The sequence below is a fragment of the Cibotium barometz genome, chromosome 2 (genome assembly GCF_041138505.1).
Source record: "Cibotium barometz isolate CiBa-2024 chromosome 2, ASM4113850v1, whole genome shotgun sequence".
Taxonomy (NCBI): Eukaryota; Viridiplantae; Streptophyta; class Polypodiopsida; order Cyatheales; family Cibotiaceae; genus Cibotium; species Cibotium barometz.
This window is the reverse complement of record NC_141047.1, coordinates 19,344,333-19,368,284: the sequence shown is the minus strand read 5'-3', so window position 1 is coordinate 19,368,284 and position 23,952 is coordinate 19,344,333. Positions and strand designations below refer to the sequence as shown.

The following is a 23,952-nucleotide window of genomic DNA, read 5'->3' as shown; positions in this document are numbered from 1 at the left end:
CGATTCCTCTTCTTTGTATGGAAGAGGGCGGTCCAAGTGCTCCAATTTCTCTCGCAAGGACCCGAGCTACAATCCTGTGATAGGACTCGAATGGCGAGGGATTTCTGTCATAATTCATGCAACAAAAGAAGTTGAAGCCCTTATTAGAAATAACTTATAATTATACTCCAAGTGGATTCTTATGCAAGATTCAAGAACCAAGAGTTAAGACTCACCAAGTGAGGCGTGCTGATGCCATATTTCTCCCACCATGACACTGGTTGTAGCTGTGTCTCCCGCATTTTGGCTGTCACTGAACCAAATTTAAAGCTACCATTTCGGAAAATAAGTAGCTCATCCTCCAACTGCCTTAGCAGGTCCACATCCCCTCCTGTGTATCTCTAGATGTACTGTTGCCATCCCTCCTCAAGCTCCTCATTATTGTATTGCTCCTCATTCCTCCAAAGAGGATGCAATATGTGAGCAACTGCATGGATTGGTCTATGAAACCAATCCCATCGTGTGTTCCACACGGCTCAGATGTCCTGAATCCTTAAAATAAAGCCATGAAATGTATAAAGTATAATGTCATAAACATGATATTATACAAGATTGAAGAATCAAAGAGACTAAGAGTGCATGCATAATGCAACATACCTCTCTGTAGATAAGACAGTGCAGCGGTTCAAAGCTTCACCAATTCTATCCAAAAACTCGTACAGGAGTCCCAGAGTACTGCCCTCCATGTCCGTGAAGCGAAGAACACTATAAATAGGTTGAATGGCCTTTATGAGAGCTTCAGCCTCTTGCCACCAAGTATTTCTCATGACAACACGTACAAATGCAATGGCCTTGGGACTATCCAGATCATCCCGATTCCCAAGCCATCCACTCCCTGGAAACCACTGTGCGTAGGAGTCCATGTTATGGCCCTGTGAAAATGGAACAGCACAAGTGTGGGCATGGTGGTTGCTGAGCCAAATATTGAATGATTCACATGGGGGGTGCCCGGACAGAGTTAATGATGTGTGGACATCCCTAGGTGTGAAGGGGGAACTAAAACATTAGAATTTTAATGTTTTATTGAAAGTTGCCCCTAGGCCTTAGTGGCCCCTAGGGAACTTTAATAACAATTAAAGTTGGGGCCCTAGGATTATTATGGGGAGGGGGCAACTCCACTTTTGGAGTGTATGCCTCTCTCTCCACTCTCTCTCTCTTCTTTTTGGGAAACGTGGAGCAAACGAGTTGTGGGGAAGCGTGGAAAAGCAAGGAGAAGAGGTCGACTGCTGAAGGGTGTGCTGCTGCTGTTTTTCTCTGTGCAAACCAGCCGTACAGTTCTGTATGGACAGGTGTTGCAGCAGGTACAGGCTGCGCTGACTGATTTCTGCACAGGTACAGGCTGTGCAAACAAGTACAACTGCAGGTACAGTATTGTACCACTGCAAGTACAGTGTACGGACAGTTCAGGTACAACTGCACTGGGCAGTACAGCTGTTGGCGACGCTGGACAGATCTGGTACAGGCTGACTGCACAGGTACAGTCGGGTACAGATACTGGCTGCAGGCGGCGTATGCAAGGACAGCTTCTGGCATGTGTTCCGAGGCAGTACGGACTGGTTTTGTGTAGCTTCTATGGTCTGAACAATCAGGCTCAGAATTGAAGTGGATGCAAAGAGGAAGGTACAGACAAGTACACTCACACGTGTGAAGCAGGGTTGTTGAAACAAGTGCCTGCAAGTACAGATTGGTACCGCTACTTCCTCCAGTGCAGATCCACGAGCTGATTTTGGTAAGCTCTGCATCTGTTCATCTATCTCTCTTTCTATTGCCTTATGTCTGTTGCAGATTTGAGCTATCTGGCCCCTTGTGAGAGGAGGGGTATGGCAGATTGAAAAGGATGGAGACAGAGATTGAACAGTACATGTATGTATGAGCTGAGATGTTGAATCATGTGCTTGAGATATGCCAGATGTATGCTCATGGCTGCCCTGCTTAGTGGTCTTGGCTGATCAAAGGGAGGCACAGTGTGTTGCTTTGAGACACAGATCTGTGTGCGTGAATCCTCTGTGCTAAGAGGTATTGTGGGCTGTCAGATTGGACATACAGGTGTACTCTCTTGGCTGATTTTTGGTGTACTCAGCCCTTCATACTTTTGAAATTGAATAAAGAAATACCGCAAGGGGCGCCAAGCTTTGGGGCCAATAGGTGTCGCTTTGTTTTCAGATTTGGGCACTCTAGCTCCAATCTGTTTTGTTTTCACATCTAGACTACAAGTGGACGGGTGACTGCTAGTCTACCGCACTCTGGTTTCTATCAGAGGCCGGTTTCAGTCCATGGCAGACTCTCACTAGCCTCTCAACCACAATGAATGTGTGTGCAAATATAGTGGAATGTGTGTGCAAATATAGTGGTAGAAGGTTTGAGAAGCTCTACGTCACTATGTGCCCGATACATAGCAAGCACCTTTGGCCTCTTTGTCACAAACTTTACCATCATGCGAGAAGTCTCAAAGATGTCTGACACCCAATCTATCTTTGCCACATCCTCGATGAGGAGGTCCAAGCTATGAGCAGCACATGGAGTCCAAAGAATGGCAAGAAACTCCTCCTCAAGCATCCTTCCCATGGATACACAGTTTGAGCCATTATCAGTGATCACCTGCACTATATTCTGTGGCCCAATCTCCATGATAGCCTCTCGAATGTGTCGCCGAATGTACTCACATGTCACACCACTGTGCCTGCCATGGATGCATCTATGGCACGCAAAAACATTGTGCCCTTGCATGATGAAACGAGGATGTTATAAACATTCCTTTTTCTAACATCTGACCATCCATCACATAGAAGAGTGCATCCATATTTTTTCCATGTTTCCTTGAGAGGCTCTACCTCCATCTGCATAGCTTGTCTCTCCCTTCTAATCTCCCATGTGCGCAAGGCCGCATAAGAAGGCCCCTCCCACTCACATCCTATGCGGCTGATTGCCCTCATGGCCTTTTTCCATTGTGCGGTGCGCACAATATTGAAAGACAAAGCACATTGTATGAAGAGCTTTGTCAGCTCTTGGGTGGCTTCTTGCTTTGCCTGCATCTGTAGACTGGCTTTGATGCTCCCTCTTTGCAAGGCCTTGGCAATGGGGATGGGAGTCCTTTGTGCCTGTGGTGCAAAGCTACCTTCTGAAACCTTTTGTTTCTTGGATACACTTGTACTACCTGTAGTATAGCTGACACGTCCACGTCTTCCTCCTCATCTTCATTCCCCTCCTTTTCTATCAATAACTTCATTTGGCCTAATAATTTGACTCTCTTCCACTCTTGTAATGATGCCTTGATAGCATCCGGCACAAGTGGACAAGAGCTAACTCCCTTCCCCGCTAAACCTGTGAAATGGGTCTTCAATCGGTCTATGCTGCCACCGGACTGCAAACCACAATACTTGCACTGCCATTTGGAAGCACCTCCACCCTTGTAGGAGGCCGATTCGATCACATGGGTTCACATATCATCTCTTGTGCAAGGCATTTTGTTGAAGGAGTGTGCCCGCAGAGAAACCCCCAATTTTCAAACCACTTCAATTGACAAAAATCAGCCAAGTAATGGATTACATAGCTGCTTAAGACCCTTGGGCAAAGTCTAAGGCAAACATTGGAGGCTTAATGAGGTCTCTGTGAAGAAAACCCCCATTTTGCAGCATCTCCATCTTGCCCAAATTGGCTAAAATTAGCAAGCAAGATTGATGAAAAATACACATGGTTGTAGACACCTGACCCGAGGACACGTGGAGGTTTGGGGCAAGCCGGCAGGCAGCGCTTGTATTCGCTAGTGACGACGAGGGAAAGGCGGCGCACGAAAACCAGAGAAAATATTATCGAAACACTCGCCTAATGTTGATGTTAGATTTTGGGAGAAAAAAAAATGTTATAAAACGCGTGAAAGAAACGCGACGTTTCGGAAACGTTTCAAAGTTTCTTTCCTAGTATGAAATGCGTTTCCTAACTACACTGCTCCTCCAAAAAAGTAGGGAGCTAAGATCATCAAAATCCAACTGAGTGGATGTGACCTGGCACCACAAAGATCGAGAAATCACATCATAGTCCGGAGGAAGCTTGATGAGGATAAGAGCAGCCAGCTGAGAAGAGGACAAAGCAACACCCATAGCCAGTAACTGGTCATGGATAACCTTGGCCTTCATGAGAAAAGACTGCATGGAATTGCCTTCAGGAAATAACAAACCGTAAAGCTGCCCCCGCAAGGTAACTGCCCTCATCGATGAATCTCGAGCAAAGAGATCCTCCAATTTTGACCATACTTAATGAACACTGGTGAGAGTTTGCATTGCCGGTGATTGCCGGTGAGACGTCCTCGGTGATGGTCCGCACAAGCACGGAATGCGCCTTTGAGTCCCGATTCTCCCAGTATTGTAATTCCACAACAAATTCATCCTCCTGATCCTGAGTCCACCTCCTAGAGTTTTAAGGACGCTCAGGCTTCCTTTCAGTGCCCTGAACAATGTCCCACAAACCCTTGTGGATGAACCAGACCCGCATCTAAAGCTTCCAATGCGCGTTGTTTGGTCCTTTCAACTTGTCATTTTTGTTCGTAGAGGGGAGAGCCATATCCACAGCAGCAAAGAACAAATCTCAGCTCTCAAACACTTCTCTCAAGTGCTTTCCAACGAAGCGAGGCACCAGGAACAATCAGCCCCCTCCCAAACCGTAGAGAGAAAGAGGTGGGACGGCAGTAAAACGGTCCAAGATCCACCGGGAACCTCTTACCGAAAGGGCATGGACTCGTGGAGGAAGAAGACAATGTAGGGCCACTTGTCTGGCAACACCAAATGCAAAGAACTCACCAAAAACAAATGCCAGTGCAGAAAACAGAGCCACAACTCCACCTTTTACCTCTATAGAAGAAAACGCAACCAAGTGAATTGGCCAAATTCCCTCTGTAGGAGAAAACGCAGCCACCAAAACTGGCCTGCAACAAACAGCCGGCTGGCTGGACCTGAAAACACAGCACTGTTGGGAAAATGCAGCCACTGTTGTCATAAATCTGCAGCCGGGAGAGATGTGGAGAAAAACGCACAGCAAAAGGAGGGAAAGGTGGGCAGATTTGCAGAGTTTGGAGCAGCCTGGACCTAAGCGTATGATACCATGAAGGAAATAGCACAGGCGTAAGCATAAACAGTAAACAAATGAGAGAGTGCAAAGTAGAACGAGAGAGAAATAGCACAGGCGTAAGCATAAACAGTAAACAAATGAGAGAGTGCAAAGTAGAACGAGAGAGTTGGACAAGATCACCTTTTATAACAGCAGTAAAGCTTTACAATGGCAATGGCCAACAACTGGATGTTGAACTATGTGCAAGGGAATTGGATGATGGAGTGAATAATGGGGAACTCCTTATATAGTGCATGAGTGAGCAAGCCGACTGCCTCTAGGGCTGCTCACAAGACAAATAAATAGGAGAAATACAATAAAATGCCAAATAAATGGTAAAGCCCCAGAACACTAAGATGCACTTTTCTAACACTAGGCCATACACCCCCCTTGCCCAATGCTTTGTTGGGGTGGAGATCAATGTAACAACACACACATAGATGCTACAAGGAAGGAGAGAGAGATGGAAGCACAACACTCAAAGTAGATTGATGAGAATCACTGAGATAAGAGCATCCTGATGCAAAACGCAAATAGAGAGAGAGAGAGAGAGATGGCTATGTATTCAGTATATTCATATAGTACGAAAAATTGTGTATGTCTGTACAAAATCCATGGCCTTTGGCCTAATGACCTTCTAAGACTATATACCATCATAAGGCCAGATGAATTTGAACTTGTGAATAATTTAAAAGAAAGAAGAGAATCACCAAAAACAAACAAAATTTAAAACCAAAAAAAAAAAAACAAAAAACAAAATTTAATTTAATTTTAAAAAAGCTTAATAGAGACACCCGAGAAAAAATAATAATAATAATAGTAATAATAACTTGCAAAAATAGACAAATACATTACTAAATCACACACGCCCACAGACACACAAACAAATTCTTTATTGAACCACAACAAAAGAATTTCTAACATACAAGCTAAATAAATTTTTAATAACTGATTAGCAAAAACAAACTTTAAATGACTAATTCACTAAAACAAAACAAGTAAAGACAAGAATACAAAAAGTGTGAACTTTACCTCAAAGATTGTCCAATCATGAAGTATAAGATCATCAACTTCATCATGCATAGCATGGACTAGGTGCTACGACATCCCTACTCACGTCATCAGCGCCCCAGAGTAGGTGTAGATTCACATATATAAAAATTTGACCCAACCAAGAGGACACAATTTCTATACAGAGACCAACAAGTGACTCTTGACCTGCCCCGTAGTGGGGATCAAATACTACAATGACCCTTGGCCTAGCCTTTATATAGGCCCCATATAAACTGCCCACAAACTAGGCGACCTGCTGTTGTCAAGAAAAGAGGACACATATATGCAATAAATGCTGGCCGACCCAATGGTTCACCTGCTGTGATGCTGACCGACTTCATCGGTGTCCAATCTGAACCTTTCCTAAGCCTGGCTAGTGTCCTAAACCTAATGTTTATCTGATTCAAATCAGGGATTGACTTTGGATCAGCCATGTCCATGTGTCTAGATGCACATAACATCCCCTCCTACTAAACTTGATGACAAGATTCCAACCTTTGACCTTGGATGACTGTCATCATCCCTTCGTCTCCACATGGACTCCCAAATCTGTCATCCTTCCTTCCTGGCAACCTTTTCACTGAAAACCTTGCCAAACTCTGATTCTACTCCAAATCTGATGTTCACACCCCTTGGCAGCCCCAACTGGCTACCGACTCTCATGAAACTCTTCCCTTGGGTTTCTTGACACCAACCAACTTAGTATAGCTGAGTTACTCTCCTTGGACTTGTGCACTTCGTCTAGGACACCAACAACACTTAGTATAGCTGAGCCTCTAATACAATGTCGCATGGTCACCACACCAACAAAAGATCAAGACTCAGGCGATAGTTTTCATCCATGCGCGATGCAATAAGGGTGGGTGGGACATGGGCAACAACATGGCCTTTGGCCTACCCAAAAGGATAACTAATGACCTTCTAAGACTGGCCCCATAGTGCCCTTGAAAGATAAACCTCCAAAAGTGACTACTATTCCCATCATTAACAATATGGTTTGTAGTTCATAAAGTCTAAATAGACACTCCACAAATAGACGAGCTAATTCGAGAGTCTTCACAAGTTTTATGGTTGGAATAAAACAATCCACTTTCATCAATCGATCAACTACCACTTGCAAGAGTTATGTCCTCTCTGTGTCTTGGCGGGTAGTCTTGTAATAAAATCCATGGAAATGCTCGCCACTTGAAATTTCCAAGGAATTAGCACACCGCCTACCTTAAGACATTATGCCTTGGTCACTTGACATTTCTAGCAATATAAAACATAAGCTTGGACATCTTTGTTCATACCTTGCCAAAAAATTTGCCTCTTCAAAAGAGTGGAGGTCTTATGGATTCCGAGGTGTCCAACACTAGCATTATCATGACAGTTATACAAAAGTTGGCACCTTACCTCATGATCCCTTGGTATGCATACTCTTCCTTTATAGAGTAGATACCCAACCTTCAATGATATATTTTTTCCATTTGAGTCCTTCCTCAACACCTTCCTGTTGTGCTTCCTTATTTCCTAGACCTCCAAACCCTACAGCCTACACCCCAAACCCTAAACCCTATGCCCTATGCCTTATGCCCTAAACCCTAAATCCTAGATTTCAAACCCTAAACAATGAACCTTAAACCCTAACTCCTAGACCCCACTCACTCACCCACATGCAGATATACACAAACATACACACCCCTAGACCCTAATCCTAAAATCAAATTCCTAAACCCCAAGCCCTAGATGCCAAACAACAAAGCCCAAACCATAAAACTCAAACACTGAACACTAAACACTAAACCCTGAACCCTAAATCCTAGATTCTAGACCCCAAACCCCAAACCCCAAACTCAAACACTAAACCCTAGATCCCAAACACTAAACCCTAAACCCTAAATTCGAACACTGAACCCTAAACCCTAAAGCCCAGAACTCAAACACTAAACCCTAAATCCTAAAACTTTAAATCGTAAACCCTTAACCCTAAATCTTAAACCTTAGTCCTTAGACACCCCAAAACCTAAAACTCAAATCCTAAAATTCAAACCATAAACCCTAAACCCTAAAACTTAAATCCTAAAATCAAAATCATAAACCCTAAACCCTAGACCATAGACCGTAGACTCCAAACACAAAATCCTAGATCCTAGACCTTAAACCCTAATCCCTAAACCTTAAATCTTATAGCTCAAAATCCTAAATTAAAACCCAAAACACTAAACACTAAATCCTCAACGCAACTTCTTTGTTGGCCCGTTTTGGCCCATTGTGGTGTCCAAGGTCTTCTCACTGTTTTATTTTGTTGTTGATGTGAATGTGGAAATGGTTCATAAAATTGTCACCTTGTCTTAATCATGTTTAAATAGTTAAGTTGATTCCTTAAACACCACTCACAGGATACACCAAGACAGTGGTATGCACCTGCACTTGCAATGGGCAAATAATATAATCGATAATGGACAAAATGTTTAGTTGCACTTGAAGAGAGAATAGAGAAATAGGCTTACACACATACTCTGGGTCTCGACCCCCCCCTCCAGGGGTGGCCAGACACCACGGAACCTGTGTGGGGTACTCTTGGCAAGGGCTGGGAAAACCAAGCAATTTGCATGTTGTACAAATCTACTACAAATAACAAAATATGATGTTTGTCTGCTCCTTTGCCGAGTTTGGCTCATTAGAGGCTGTGTTCTTCAATCTAGTAGTAGGGGGTGGAATGCGTTACAAAGTGCTGCCGGAGTCTCTTTCATAAATCTACTAATGGAAGAATCTCTTTTAAGGAGGGTAAAAAAGGAGGTACAGATGTATTGATACGCTTAAGAGATGTTTAATTCAGCTGCTCAGACCCATGTAGAAGCAAAGAAGACCATAATAACACATACCAGCCTTAACCAGAAATTTCACAGAGGGCCCAGCAGGGCACTTTGACATCCACATATATAGATCTTTCTTCTTTCTGCACTGCAAAACACAGATCAAAAAAGCAAGTCATGATTTTTCTTAAAGCAGCGATTTTAACATTCTAAAATAATACAAAATTTAAAAGAAAGTCCATTCAAAATGTTTTTCAACTCATGAACACCTATGACATGCAGACCTCAAAGAATAGACAGCTCGTGCATCCCTTGAGATCTACAAGTTCATTCAATGTAGCAGCCTTGTTATCCCTTGCCTGCACCTTCACATCCTTTTTGCTGTGAGGCAGTAGCCCAACTATGTCCATCATCAAATGGCGATACCTGCATATTTGGCAACCAAACACATCAGCTTTTTACTCGGTACGCATGCAAATTTAGAGCTTATAACATCAGAAACCATGATCTGCCTAAGTCACAAGTGCAAACTTCTACCTTTGACACAAAGAAAAAGACCACATTTTTCGAATGCACTAAGGCCATATTGGAGGTGCAAATCTCGCACACGCTGAGGGCGGTCCATTGGTGCTGGTGGGTAATGGCTCTTGTAATTTATCTGGCATGCAGGGAAGCCATGTGGAGAGTGGCCTATGACGGCCAGGAACTAGGCACCTACACTCCCCTCAAGCCTGGCTTTTTTAAGAGGGGAGACTGGCTCTAGTGAAAGTGGGGGCTCCACTTGCAGCGCTGGCCCTCCCCTGATTACTCAGATGTGGGCACTCTCTTGGTGGCTTGTCCTCCCAGGGTACGCTATGATTGAATGCTGTTGAAGCAGTGGCCTTAACGACTTCCAACATTGCATCAGAGCCTAGCCTACTGACATCCGTAGTTTGCTCTTCTTGCTGAAATTATGTCTCCTTCAAACTATCAAAGTCTCACCAAATCTAGGTTTTAACCCAATTCCTACCAAACATATTCTAGCTATTACCAAAACCACATGCTCAATAGTACCATAGGCAAACTCAGCCATAGGGATGTATCACTCCCAACAAATGGTCGCCTGGAGCAGCATGCACAAAGCATAACCTCCCAAAACCTGATCCCACCCTCTCCGTCTACCCATCAAACTGAGGATAATCAAAACAATATAAGTCCGTCGAATCTCCAAAGTCCAAATGACCTGCTATAGGAGTGTTGCAACAATCGTAAGAGATCTCTCCCCTAATCTCAGCACAATCCGTCGCACAGATTGAATCATCACACAACAACAACTGGTTCCGAATATCGTACTACCTACCTTCCACTGACAAGTGGAATGATCTTTGAGTCCTGGTCTAAATCAATGGAGCTCCCCACCTAGACGTACTGCCAACACCGAAGGCATAGTTGTCACGGTACGAAAATACGATACCGTGCGGTACGATATCGTATGGAAATTTTTGGTACGATATGAGATTTTGGATACCATACGATAAAATATGGTTTTTTTAACATTTACAAACTATGGAGCTTCAAGCTTGAATGTGAGGGAAGGTTGGGGGGGGGGAGTCCACAATGCTTGAGGAACCAGAACATGGAAATGTCTCTCCCAGTTGGATCTCCCCATTGTCTCCAAAAAAGAGCCTGCATGGGTAATGCGATACCAAAGGTCTCCAAGTGTAGTGTTTATGACTAAGGGACCTTCCTTGCACAGATACGATCAATGCATCTAAGGTGATAGGTTTAGGAACTCCACTGTAGATCAAAATGGCCCTGTCCAAATCTTCTCCCTCGTACATAACTTGAGGATCTAGCCAAACTATACCAAGGATCTCCAAGTGATGTAGCTAGATTCTCTCCTCATCCTACCAATCAAGTGTACAATACCAGTCTACCTTGTCAGATTTTTTGGGTCTCTCAACAACCCCATATGGAATGCTGAGTGGACACGAAAGTTGCGAAGTATTGTGGGCATTTGGATCTTCGTTGAGCAAGATTTCTATCTTTGTTGAGCATTTAGGATTTAATTTCAAGGTGGAGGGAAGAAAAAAAAAAACCTCGTTCCATACAATATCATACGAAATCGTACGGTACGAATACGTTCGTACCGGTACAAGAAACAACCATGACCGAATGACATGCCCATCAGCCCGACATAGCCCTCTCAAGGAATCGTACACGTCAACACAAAACTAGGTAAAAGATTCACCCACCTAATCCTGGCAACCCCATCCAAATTGCCCTTCCGATTTCCTTGTCAAGTCTTGCATAACTCTGTCTACCGACCGACCGCAAGGTAACTAATCCCCATAAGGATAGGACATAGCCAGGTTAGAAAATGTACCCACCCCCTGAAACTCTACATGTAGCATATCCTACCGTTCTATACCAATAGGATACACCATATAAAATTTCTTTGAGACTTTTAAAGCCAGGTCGAGGTGATCAATCCTTTCCCAACTAGGTCTTGGTGCACTACACCTCCACCCCATGTCATGGCCCACCCTACAAGTAAACCACTGGAATAACTCAAACCGATAGGGAACACCCGGTGAGAAATACCAACACTTCATAATACCAGATAGAGACCAGTCCAGACTTATGAAAACAAACCCCAGAACACTCAGGACACCGACAAACGGCACAGTATTGAAACAAACTTTGGGACACAGCGGAATAACCATAAACAACACCAAAGAGAACACAACACTGAGCCGGAACGGCCGGCCCCCCGTAGGAATTGTTTTATTCCAATGAATAAATTGATAAAGATAAACCAAGGTGCGGGTGCAATCCTGCACCGGATTTTCCACAAGGCTCAGCAAACACATGCTCAAAGATCCGGGGTACCAATCAGCAGCACAACTAGTGCAAATCAACCTCGAACAACAGCCCAGTATAGTGCCAAATCCAGCCCCGAAATCCATCCCAAAAAAGCCCCCAGAACGGAGCCTCAAATCAGCCCTAGAAGGGCTCTCAAAACAGTTACTAGATTTCTCCAAAACAGCCCCGGAAAAACTCTCAAAAACAATCCCTGATATCCTCAAACACAATCCCTGAATCGATGGTCAAGAGGGAGTGGTGAAGAGAGAAAAGAATATGCCTAGCTACTGTACCACTGTACGGCCTGCTAAAGAGAGAGAGCTAAAACCAGCTGCTGTCCACTGTACAACCAGTGCAAGGGAGAGGAGATGTAACTCGCGGCGGGTGCCCAGGGGACCACAGTTGCATAGAAACGCGTTTCGTACAGGTTCAAAACATACGAAACGTTTCGTCCTATACGAAACGCGTTTTTTTCATCATGCATATTTTAAAAACCTAAAAAACGAATTGTTTCGTACAGCGCACATTCGTTCACGTTTCCCAATGGCGGCCGCTTGTGACTTTTCGCCGATTTGTGTACCAGCCTGCCATCGCTCGTGTCAACCCGCCTGCTCCTTGGTGTCCTTGGGCCTTGTGGAGGTCTTCCAAAGGGGTAATGTCATGTTTTGCTTTATGTTGGTTTTCTCTGCACAACTCACAAAGCAGCACACTTTTTTCTCTTCCATCAATATTTATGGCATATCTTCCACGGTCCACCCTTGCTCTATTGAGGCCTAACTTCTAAGGCTATCTACCTTCTCTTTCCCTTGCTCTATTCTTGGCCAAGATGACAGTCAAAATCATGAATTATATAATGAGATTAGTTTATGTTCTGTGTCGCACTTGCAAGGCCAACAATCTGCATTTTGTTGGGGTAAAGGCATTATGCCCACCCTTATAGTGTGTACTAGCCCATAAGTTTTATAGTACATAGTACACTTAGTACTTTTAATGTACTAAGTGCAGTATGTGTACTAGAGCAAATATACTCACACACTCATACTTTGAGTTGACTTATTCCCACATGTCTCTCCCTCTCTCTCTCTCCCTTCTTCTCTGTGTATGTCTCCCACATGAAACCCTAACTCTCTCCCTTCAACTGGTATCAGAGCCTGCAGGTGAGGATTGGTGTGTTGCTTCTGTTGAAGCTTCAAGGCACGATTGGAGCTGTTGATCCCTGTCGGCGAGATTTGAAGCTTCTCCTCCTTTTGGCCCACATTCTCCATCGCTTCCAGCCGACCAAGCCGTCAAGACAACAAAATTGCTACGCAGGCCGTTGAGAACGCTGGTGTCAGCACGTCAACTGTAGAAGAGCTACGTGTGGTGTCGCCTGGGTGTGCTGCGTGTGCAGAACTGGTTGCGGGGGTCAGCCAGTTGCAGCCGGGGCAGCCGTGAAGAGCCAACAAGCTGTGGAGAGTCTGTGAGCATTCGCATCCACAACGAGCGGCGCTCAGCCCACTTTCAGGCTTACGTGGCAGGAGTTTAGCGCGCAGCTAGAGGAGTCGGGCACCATGCGGGAGAGGCTTCGTTGCATTGTCGCCGACCTTGATAGCGCAACTCGCCTCATGCGGGCTCCTGGCACGCGAAGTACAATGACTCCGCCTACATCTACGCGGGCAACTTCTCCTTCGACATCTCACCGTACTGGGCAAAGACGGCTAGGAGGTTGCCTTCTGTGAGGTCGTAGATCTCAACCTCGTCCGTGACAAAGCTACAGGAAAATCACGAGGTTTTGCCTTTCTTGCCTACTAAGACCAGCGCAGCACAGTCCTTGCAGTCGAATAAAGTCGCGAGGAACCCGCCGTTTGTTGCTGCCCTATAGAAATCAGAAATTTGTACGAGGTATTTGCTTCAATTCTTTTGGAATTTGCATGTCCATTATCATCAATTGAGCAGGTACAGGTCCAAATGGCTCAGATTTTGAGCAAAATTGGCAACATTGGGTGACATTGGTCACATTCTGGGTCAATTTGCAGGAAATTGGGTGTCAAAATTTGGGGCTTTTGATGTAATTGTGCCATTGGGCATTCATACATGCTGTATGATGTGAGCAATCTCACATTTGGGGCAAAATTGCAGGAAATTGGAGTGCAAATCAAAGGGCTTTTGTGCCAATTGGGTTGATTTGCATGCAGGCACTGGCATTTGATGCTTTGGGCAATGTGTTGATGCCTGTCAAGCACTCAATGTGCCATTAAATCAAGGGGCTTTTATGTATTGGATGTATATGTGGCCAGGGGGAAGCATTGTGAAGACTCTGGATGCCTTCATGTGCATTAATGTACCATTCATGATCAAAAATTGATCTTGAATCAAGGGGCTTTTCAAGATTTTGTGCTTGTTGAGCTTGGCAAAGCAACGGGGAAGACTTTTATGCCTTGAACCCTCAGTAATCCACTTGCAGTCAAGGGGCTTTTGCTCAATTTCTGTCCGGGACTGTTGTATGCAGTGGTGGGGACTGTCAAGGTCTGATTTTCACTCATTTGGACAGCCAGGAGAGCATTTATTGCTACTGTACTTTTGGTGCAGATTTGGTACAACTTTGTACAAGTTTTGGCATGGCTGTACATTGATTTGAGTGAGAAAAAGGCTCATTTTCAGCTGTTGTACTTGCCCGTACAGATTTGGTACATCATTGGTGAGCACTTAATACTGTTGTACAGTACTTTGGAAGGGGAACAGAGCACATTTAAGGTGCTGTCATAAATCTGCAGCAACCAGATTTTGGTGATTTTATCACATTCAGTGGGAGGAGAGTTGCATTTGTGCTTCCGCAGTGAGAGATAAACTTTGGGAAAACAACTGTGAGCACTTTGTGTGCTTTTGGTGCAGTGTTTGCACATCTTGCAGGGAGTCAGGCATTGACAAAGGTTGCATATTGCTATGGCAACCACAGGTGAGAGCTCTTCATTGCTTCACATCAAGAAGCTTGAAGGCTCACATAATTATGACATTTGGCAAACCCAGTGCTATAATGTGTTGCTCCAGAAGAAGCAGCACAAGCCCATCAAAGAAAGGGGTGTAATGCCCGCTTCTCTTACTGCTGAAGAATGGGAAGATATGGATGAGCTAGCAAGATCCACTATCATGTTGTCTGTGTCAGACACTTTACTTTTCAGCATACGTGAAGAGAAGACAGCTTGGGGAATGTGGCAAAGATTGCAGGACTTGTATGCCCAGCAAAGTGCCTCAAGCAAAGTGTATTGGTTGAAGAAACTCATAGGTCTTCAAATGAAGGAAGGGGCGTCTATGACAACCCATCTAAATGAGTTTAATGGTGTTGTCAGCCAAGTCATCAATCAAAAGTTGGCAATGGACGATGAGTTCAAAGCCACCTTTCTCTTATGCACTTTGCCAGAGAGTTGGGACACATTCAGGACAACCACTAGCAATTCAAATGCTATGCTGTCATATGCAAATGTTGAGGGTGCTCTCCTTCAAGAGGAGATGAACAGAAAGAACAACTCTGTTGGAAAGTCCAATGCAATGAATGCACGTGGGAGATCCCAGCAAAGGGGTAAAAGCCAAGAACGGGGAAGGAGCAAGTCCCGCTCCAAAAAGGACTTGGAATGCCATTATTGTGGCAAGAAGGGACATTTCAAAAAGCAATGCTACAAATGGAAGAATGATCAAAAGGAAAAGGGCAAAGGAAAAGACAAAGACAAAGATGAAGCCAAAGATGCAAAGCCAAAGGGCAAAAGTGGAGTCAAGATTGAAGAAGTCAATGTGTCACATGCAGGTTACAGTGAGGATGAAGTCCTATTCACGTCTTCACTTGATGCCCATTCACTCCTTACAGGAGATGGTCATGGTAAGCACTCGTGGATCATTGATTCAGGTGCCTCCTTTCATGTCACAGGTTGCAGAGACTTGTTTGTCAGGTATACTGCTGGCAATGAAGGAGTAGTTTATTTGGGTGACAACCATGCATGCCAGATTCTTGGCAGAGGTGATGTGAGGCTTGTGTTTTCAGATGGCTCACAGCTTATGCTCCATGATGTCAGACATGTGCCTGAGATCAAGAAGAACCTGCTTTCTACTGGACAGCTTGATGATGCTAATTATGTTACCACATTTGGTCGTGGAAAGTGGAAGATTAGTAAGGGCTCACTGATTGTTGCCAGAGGCTCTAAGGTGGACACTCTTTACTTCATGCATGCTAATGTTTGTCACCATGCTAATGTAAATGCAACCGAGCTGCCGGAAATCTCTCTGTGGCATAGCCGGTTGGGACACATGAGTGTCAAAGGAATGGAGCAATTGTCTCGTTATGGTTACTTGCCTTCTCTAAAGTTTTCAAGTTTTCAGTTTTGTGAGCATTGTATATATGGCAGGCAACTCCAGTGCCCCCACAAGAAAGCTCTTGGACAGAAAGATGCTCAGTTAGAGCTTGTGCATACAGATGTATGTGAGATGCCTCAGCTTTCTTTAGGAGGGGCAAAATATTTTGTGTCTTTTATTGATGATACCACACGCAAGGTGTGGGTTTATCCTCTTCATTTGAAGAGTGATACATTCTCAGTGTTTAAGAAGTTTGTTGCTCATGTTGAGAATCAAACTGGCAAAACACTGCAGGCTTTGCGTTCCGACAATGGTGGAGAGTATATGTCCAAACAATTTCGAGCTCTCTACTCCTTATGATCCTCCACAAAACGGGACAGCAGAGAGGATGAACAGGACCATTCAGGAGAAGGTCCGTTCTATGTTGTCACATGCTGCGTTACCTCATGGTTTTTGGGCTGAAGCTGTTATGACAACCGTTCATCTTATAAACAGGTCACCTAACACGAGGCTTGGTGGGAAAGTGCCAGAGGAAGTATGGACAGGGAAGCCTCCGTCCTACAAGCACTTGAGAGTGTTTGGTTGCGTTGCGTACGTGCACATACGCACCAAACTTGATCCTAAGTCTCACAAATGCATATTCCTAGGATATGGTGACAGAGGTGAAATGGGGTATAGACTTTGGGATCCAGTGAATAGAAAGATTATACGCAGCAATGATGTCATTTTTGATGAAACATGCATGTATAAGGAGCCTGCAAGGCAACAGGAGCCTGGCAGAGTCATCTTTGATGATGATGGACATCATGGACAACAACAAAGGGCTGTAAATCAGCCATTACAGCAACAAAATCAGCCCTTAAATAGTGCTGAATATGGTCCAAATGGACAGCCAAAGATGGCAGAAAATATCCCTATGGATATCCCACAATTAGAGGAGATACCGGGCATGATCTTTCAACCTTATGGCATGGAACAGGAGCCACCAATTGTATTCTTCCTTGATCCACGGGGAAGAGATCTCCTTCAAGCTTTCACCCAAGATGATGTTGTTGAATACAAGGGCCTTGGCCTCTATTTATACAAATTTGGGGGAAAACTCTTTTCCCCTTAGAAAAATCTACTAGAGAGGCTTTTATTCATAAACCATCGAGTAGCTTTTCTTTTCAAAAAAAAAATATGGGCTGCCCGGTGTTTTCTTCTCTTCAATTTTCCTTGTGCGATTAGTTGCCGCCTGGATGCCCATCGCGTTTCCTTGCTTTCCTCTTTTGCTCGTGCGCTTGCCCGATTATGTGGCAGCCAGCCGCCTGCCTTGCGCTTGCTTGGCTGCTGCCCACGCTTGGCTGCTGCCCATGCTTGGCTGCCCACGTGGCACTACCTGCAGCCGCCTCAGCTCCTGAGCAACAGCCAGTCACACGTGCAGTCCAGACTGAGCAGCCTCTTGTACCTGCACACGTGTCGGCTGCGTCATTTGTGCCATGTGTCGTTTGCTGATTGGGCTGAATCACAAGGTGCCTCAACTGCTATTTCCTGCAACAAGGTAAGAGAAAAACCAAAAGCATGCACATGAACACACACACACACCAAACATGTATCTGTATCCACACACGTGTACAAACTTACACACATGCATTTATTGGATTAAACATGATTAGTGAATGCTTAAACATGCTTAAAACATAATTACAATGCTTAAGACAAAGAGGTAAAATACCCCCCTCTTAAAACAAAGCAATCATCCTCGATTGTTCATTCAAAGGATCTGCCAACTGAAACAGAACCCAAGAGAGCAACGAGAAAAGTATGTCCTGTCAACTGAAACAGAACATGCGAATAACATAAACCAAGAGCATCCACCTCGTGAATAGTCATGTCCCCTTGGATGCTTTACCTGCTCCGCTCATGGCCATCCCATAGGACCCACGATCAGCAATACCTCATGAACATGAGTAAACACTGATGCATATCAAACGAAAGTCTAGAATAGGCGTCCCCATTATCTGAAGATATTCGTATATCCATGAATCAAACCATGTGACTAGTACACACATATCATAGAAATCCCGTAGGCAGATATACTGTCAGGTCAGTATCTCAAGTGTGCTGATAAGAACACCAAGCGACTTCCAGATCTCATCCAAATGAACTTTGTGACAAAGGAGCGGAGTCACCCCCCTCTGACTTTTCTTTCTTTATGTGCCAAAATCTGTTCTGGTTAAAGAATCTCATCAAGTTCTTCTACCTCTGGTTGTGGCTCATCAACCTGCTCTGTAGGCACCGCACCTTTGAAAGGTCTAAGAAGACTCACATGGAATGCATTATGAATCTTCCAAAGATCTGGTAACTGAAGACTATAGGAAACATCACTCATCTTCTCAATCACCTGAAAAGGCCCATAGTATCGCATACTCAATTTAGGATATAAGCTCTGTTTACCCTTCATTTTCCTAAGTCTAGCCTTCTCAAATCTCAAAAGCACCCAATCACCCAAATCAAAAACCAATGATCGACAATGAAGGTTTGCTGCTTTTCTCTGTTTCTCTTGAGTCCTTTGAAGAGCCATTTTGACCTTTTTATAAGCCTCATCCATATTCTCCACGAAATGATCTGCCTCGAAGATCTTATCTTTTGTATGCAGGATCGGAGGTACTTTCTTCCCGCCTTCTAGAAAGGTGTCTTTCCTGTCGAAGTGTGAATGGTGTTGTTGTAAGCAAACTCCACCAAAGGAAGATACTTTTCCCATTGTTCTTTATGATCCGAAACATAACACTTTAGAAGATCCAATACAACTGAGTTGGCAATTTCCGATTGCCCATCCGTTTGTGGATGAAAAGACGATGAGAACTTCAACAAAGTCTTCATGTTCTCGAACAATGCTCGCCAAAATAAACTCGTCATTCGAGGATCTCGATCACTGACAACAGATGTGGGCATCCCAAGGTATTTGAAGATATTTGTCAAAAATATTCTCACCATTTGCTCTGCATTAATCTTCTTCCTAACTGGAACGAAATGAGCCTGCTTACTGAAACGATCTATGATAGTCCAGATGCCATCATTCCCACTCTTTGTTCTAGGAAGGTCAAAGATAAAATCCATAGCAATACTCTCCCACGGTCTATCTGGAATAGGCAAAGAATGAAGTGACCCAGGTGTCTTTTGACGGTCATACTTCACCTTCTGACAAATGATACAATCACGAACAAAAGCATTAGCATCCCTGTGCATAGTAGGCCAATAAAAGAATGCCTCCAAAACCTTCACTGTAGCCTCAATACCACGATGGCCTGAATAAGGCGGAACATGGCATTCTGTCAAAACCTTATGCCTCAATTGAGATGTGACACACAATTTGTCATGCATCATCAAGAATCCTTCCTTGAGAGAATAATGATCAACTCACTCTCCTTCGGTCAAACGATCAAAAATCCGCTCAAAATCTGAGTCATTAGCATACTGTTCTCGCATATCATCAAGTTCATGATGAAAGATAATGGAGACAACGGCCACATGTGGTTTCCTAGACAGGGCATCCGCTACCACATTCTTTTTGCCATCTACATGAACAATCTGAAAGTGAAACATGGACAAAAAGTTTGCCCATCTCATATGCTTCTCTGAGAGCTTCGTTTGGGTAAGGAAATATCGAAGAGTCTGATGATCACTCTGAACAATGAAATCAGTCCCAAGAAGGTAATGCTTCCAAGTAGAAAGAGCATGAATAATTGCAAGAAGCTCCTTCTCATACACTTGTAGATTCCTTTCTGCTGGTGACAGAGTTCTACTCTCATAAGCAATAACACGTCCCTCCTGCATAAGAACAGCTCCAATGCTATTCCCGCATGCATCACACTGTATCACAAAAGGTTTATGAAGATCCGGTAAAAGCAAAACTGGACCAGAGGTTAGTTTTTCCTTAAGCTTGTTAAAAACTTCCACTTCTTTTACTCTCCATTGAAATTTTACATCCTTCTTGGTCAGGTGATGTAAAGGTGAAGCAATTTCTGCAAAGAATCGGACAAACCTCCTGTAATATGAACAAAGTCCTAAGAAACTTCTCACATCATGAATATTCTGTAAATACGGCCAATTCTTTATTGCTTCAACTTTTCCTAGATCCATCCTGACGCCATCCTTAGACACTATGTCCCAAGAAACTGAATCTCCTACATGAAGAATTCACTCTTCTTTCCGTTGACAACCAACCTATGTTTTCTAAGTTCCTCAAAGACTTTGGTCAAATGCTCCCGATGCTCCTTCTCTGAGCGAGAAAACGCAATCATATCATCAAAGAAAGTGCTGACAAAAGAACGGTGGGGTCGAAAAATCCGATCCATCATCCTGTTAAAAGTCGCTGGAGCATTCGTAAGACCAAAAGGCATGACCAAAAACTCATAAAGTCCAAAAGTTGTCCTGAAAGCTGTCTTGTGCACATCTTCTGGGCTGATGCGAATTTGATGATATCCACTCTTCATATCAATGCGACTGAAGTAAGCTGATCCCTGTAATCAATCCAAAATATCATCAATTCGAGGTATAGGGAATCTGTTCTTGATGGTAATCTTGTTCAGTGCCCTGTAGTCAATGCACATCCGCCAAGAACCATCTTTCTTTTGTACCAAAAGCACTGGTGAACAATAGGGCGAAGAGCTCAGCTGAATCAACCCTTTGTCCAACAGATCACGCACTTGGCTCATAATCTCTTGTTGTTGGGCTGCACTCACCCTATAGGGTGGCTTATTCGGTGGTGAACTTCCAGGAATCAAATCAATCCCATGATCCTCAGGCCTGGCATGCGGCAATTCCCTGGCAAAGCCTCTGAAAAACAATCTTGAAAACCTTTGAGAAAATCCAATCTTTCCTTATCCAACTCAGTTAAGTTAGAATCCGTGGTATCCTAATTCTCTTTAACAAACAATAAGTAAACAAAAAGATGTTTCTTTATTAGACAAGAAATGGCCGAGGCCGATACAACAGGAATAGATTTCCCTTTAAGCTTTACATCAAGAGTGTGTTCCTAATTCTTATTAGTGAGAGAGATTTTCCTGTTGAAAGTATCTACCACCGCTTTAACTTTATGGCACCAAGGCATACCCAACAAAACATCACAACCCTCTAAAGGCATAATGAAGAAGTTATCCTCTCTGTCCGTGTAAGTCTGCACACTGAGACGCAGTTTCCCAATGATCGATGTAACCTCAACCGAATGTCCACGACAAGCCAAAGTAGCCTCATGTAACACACCCATCTCCTCTGGTTTAATGCCCAACTTTGCTGCAAGCTCGGGGGTGATAAAGTTTGCACGAGCCCTAGGATCGAAGAAGATCAAAACCTCCTGATCTCGAAGTCTTTCCCATGCTCTGCATAACTCTAAAGATGCATTCCCTTGCTTCACGCCTATCAAATCAGGTACTAGTCTAGCATACGGTTTCTGTTTCTTTGCTTTAGACTCTTCCTGTGAATCATCTGCGTTTTTAGGTGCTCTCTTCGGATACCTATAATACCGATGCCCTGCTTCTCCACAGGAGAAACATTTGTTGCCAGCTATAAGCTCTTTCCTTTCTTCATCTGTCCTTTGAGGTAAAGGCTAAAATTTTCTCTTCTTGGATTGCCCCTTCTCTCGTGGTTCAGTGTTTTTGGTCTCTTTTGATTCCTTTGATGCTTTCTTGGAGAAGAGACGTTGATCCTTGAATCCAGACATCTGATCAGTAAGCATGGCATATCCAGTCTGAGCATTTTCTATCATCTGAGTCATATTAATGACCTTTGTTTTGATGCAATAATCTCGAAGCTCCTTGGGTAACCCACAGCAGTAAGTCTCTATCTGCTCAACCAGTGACACGGGCCTAAAGGATGTGACCGGTAGACGAGCATCCCAAAATTTCTTGTTATATTCTTCCAGATTGTTACAATCTCTGGAATCTAATCGATGCCAAGCTGTCATAACATCCACCTCAAAAGTCGGTGTCAACCATAAGGAAGAGAAGATTTGCTTGAATTCCACCCAAGTGCTAGGTGCTATTCCTTGATGAAGAAGCGTCGACCACCATTGAAGAGCATTACCCTTTAGGAAAGAAGCTGCCTTTCGTACCTTAGATGCCTCTGTGAAGTTACCACCAGAAAATGCTGCATCAAACTGTTGAATGAGGGTGAGGGCCTTCAAACGATCCTTTGCACCACTAAAAGTATCAAACTTTACTACAGCACCACCCTCTTTATAATCTTTTGGCTTTTCGCCTTGAACAAGATTATTATAGGGATGTGGTTTGGGAAAAGAATTGCCCACAGCATTAGATCCCATGCCCATCATACCACTACCCATACCAGGCAGACCAAAAGCACTTCCACCACCGCCACCGTAAGTTCCATACATACCTCCTGGCATACCTCCATACATACCTCCATGCATACCTAGGTGCATGCCATAGCTCCCAGTCATGCCCATGTTGGGTACACCCATCATGGAATGAAAGACAGAGCCTCCGTCAAAGTAACCAGGATGAGAAGTATTGAAAGGGTTTCCATGGATAGGTGGGGGAAAAGAAGAAGAAGAATCAAGGTATGGCTGAAAATTTGGGTGGATGGGAGTCGAATGTTGAGGCTTAGCTTTCTTCTCAAACCCCTGCCTCCGTGGTTTGGAATCAGCTTTAAAGTTTCGTGGAAAACGTCAGTCCTTCGCGAGTTCCATTAATTCCTCCATCAAACTCTGCATTTTTGCTTCATAGGTGGCATCATCATCTTCAAGCTCTGGCATATCGAAAGGTATTTCTTGCTCGCTTTCCTCATCTTCATCAAAGTAGTAGTCGTCCTCTTCCGAAGATAAATCCTTCATCTCCGCACTAGTTCTAGCCATAACATTATGTGTCGACCACAGGCTCGCCCTCTTGAAAAAGTTGATGAATCTTGGCAACAGAACCTTGAAACCGGCCTTCAGAAAACTTGACGGGTGATGAACACACTTAATCACACTTTAATCGCTTTATGAACTGAAATAATAAATTTGGAAGTAAAAGAAAATATTTAAGTGGAGCTAGAGTGCTCCTGCACAAGAGACCAATTGGCCCCAAAGCGTGGCGCCCCCGCAAGTATTTATTTATAATTCAAAGTCGGCGTAGCCCTTGCACAACTCCCAAGAAGATTCTTCCTTGATCCACGGGGAGAGATCTCCTTCAAGCTTTCACCCAAGATGATGATGTTGAATACAAGGGCCTTGGCCTCTATTTATACAAATTTGGGGGAAAACTCTTTTCCCCTTAGAAAAATCTTCTAGAGAGGCTTTTATTCATAAACCATCGAGTAGCTTTTCTTTTCAAAAAAAAAAAATTGGGCTGCCCGGCGTTTTCTTCTCTTCGTTTTTCCTTGTGCGATTTGTTGCCGCCTGGATGCCCAGCGCGTTTCCTTGCTTTCCTCTTTTGCTCGTGCGCTTGCCCGATTATGTGGCAGCCAGCTGCCATCGCTTCAGCCAGCCGCCCGCCTTGCGCTTGCTTCGCTGCTGCCTGGTGCTTGGCTGCTGCCCACGCTTGGCTGTTGCCCGTGCTTGGCTGCTGTTCTGCTGCGCTTGGCTGCTGCCCATGCTTGGCTGCCCACGTGGCACTACCTGCAGCCGCCTCAGCTCCTGAGCAACAGCCAGCCACACGTGCAGTCCAGCCTGTGCAGCCTGCTGTACCTGCACACGTGTCAGCTGCGTCATTTGTGCCATGTGTCGGTTGCTAATTGGGCTGAATCACAAGGTGCCTCAACTGCTATTTCCTGCAACAAGGTAAGAGAAAAACCAAAAGCATGCACATGAACACACACA

The 23,952-nt window shown here is 44.2% G+C and overlaps 1 protein-coding gene across 1 annotated transcript in view; it reads right to left on the bottom strand.

The window, feature by feature from the left end:
• LOC147640770 (ribosome biogenesis protein BRX1 homolog 1-like) overlaps positions 1-23,952 on the bottom strand; it is a 47,233-nt gene that overhangs the window by 5,560 nt on the left and 17,721 nt on the right. The window contains exons 2-3 of the mRNA XM_086815025.1: positions 9,275-9,416; positions 9,060-9,138 (exon numbers count right to left, since the gene is read on the bottom strand). Coding sequence (XP_086671151.1) covers positions 9,060-9,138; positions 9,275-9,416 — 221 coding nt within the window. The remainder of the gene's footprint in view (positions 1-9,059; positions 9,139-9,274; positions 9,417-23,952) is intronic.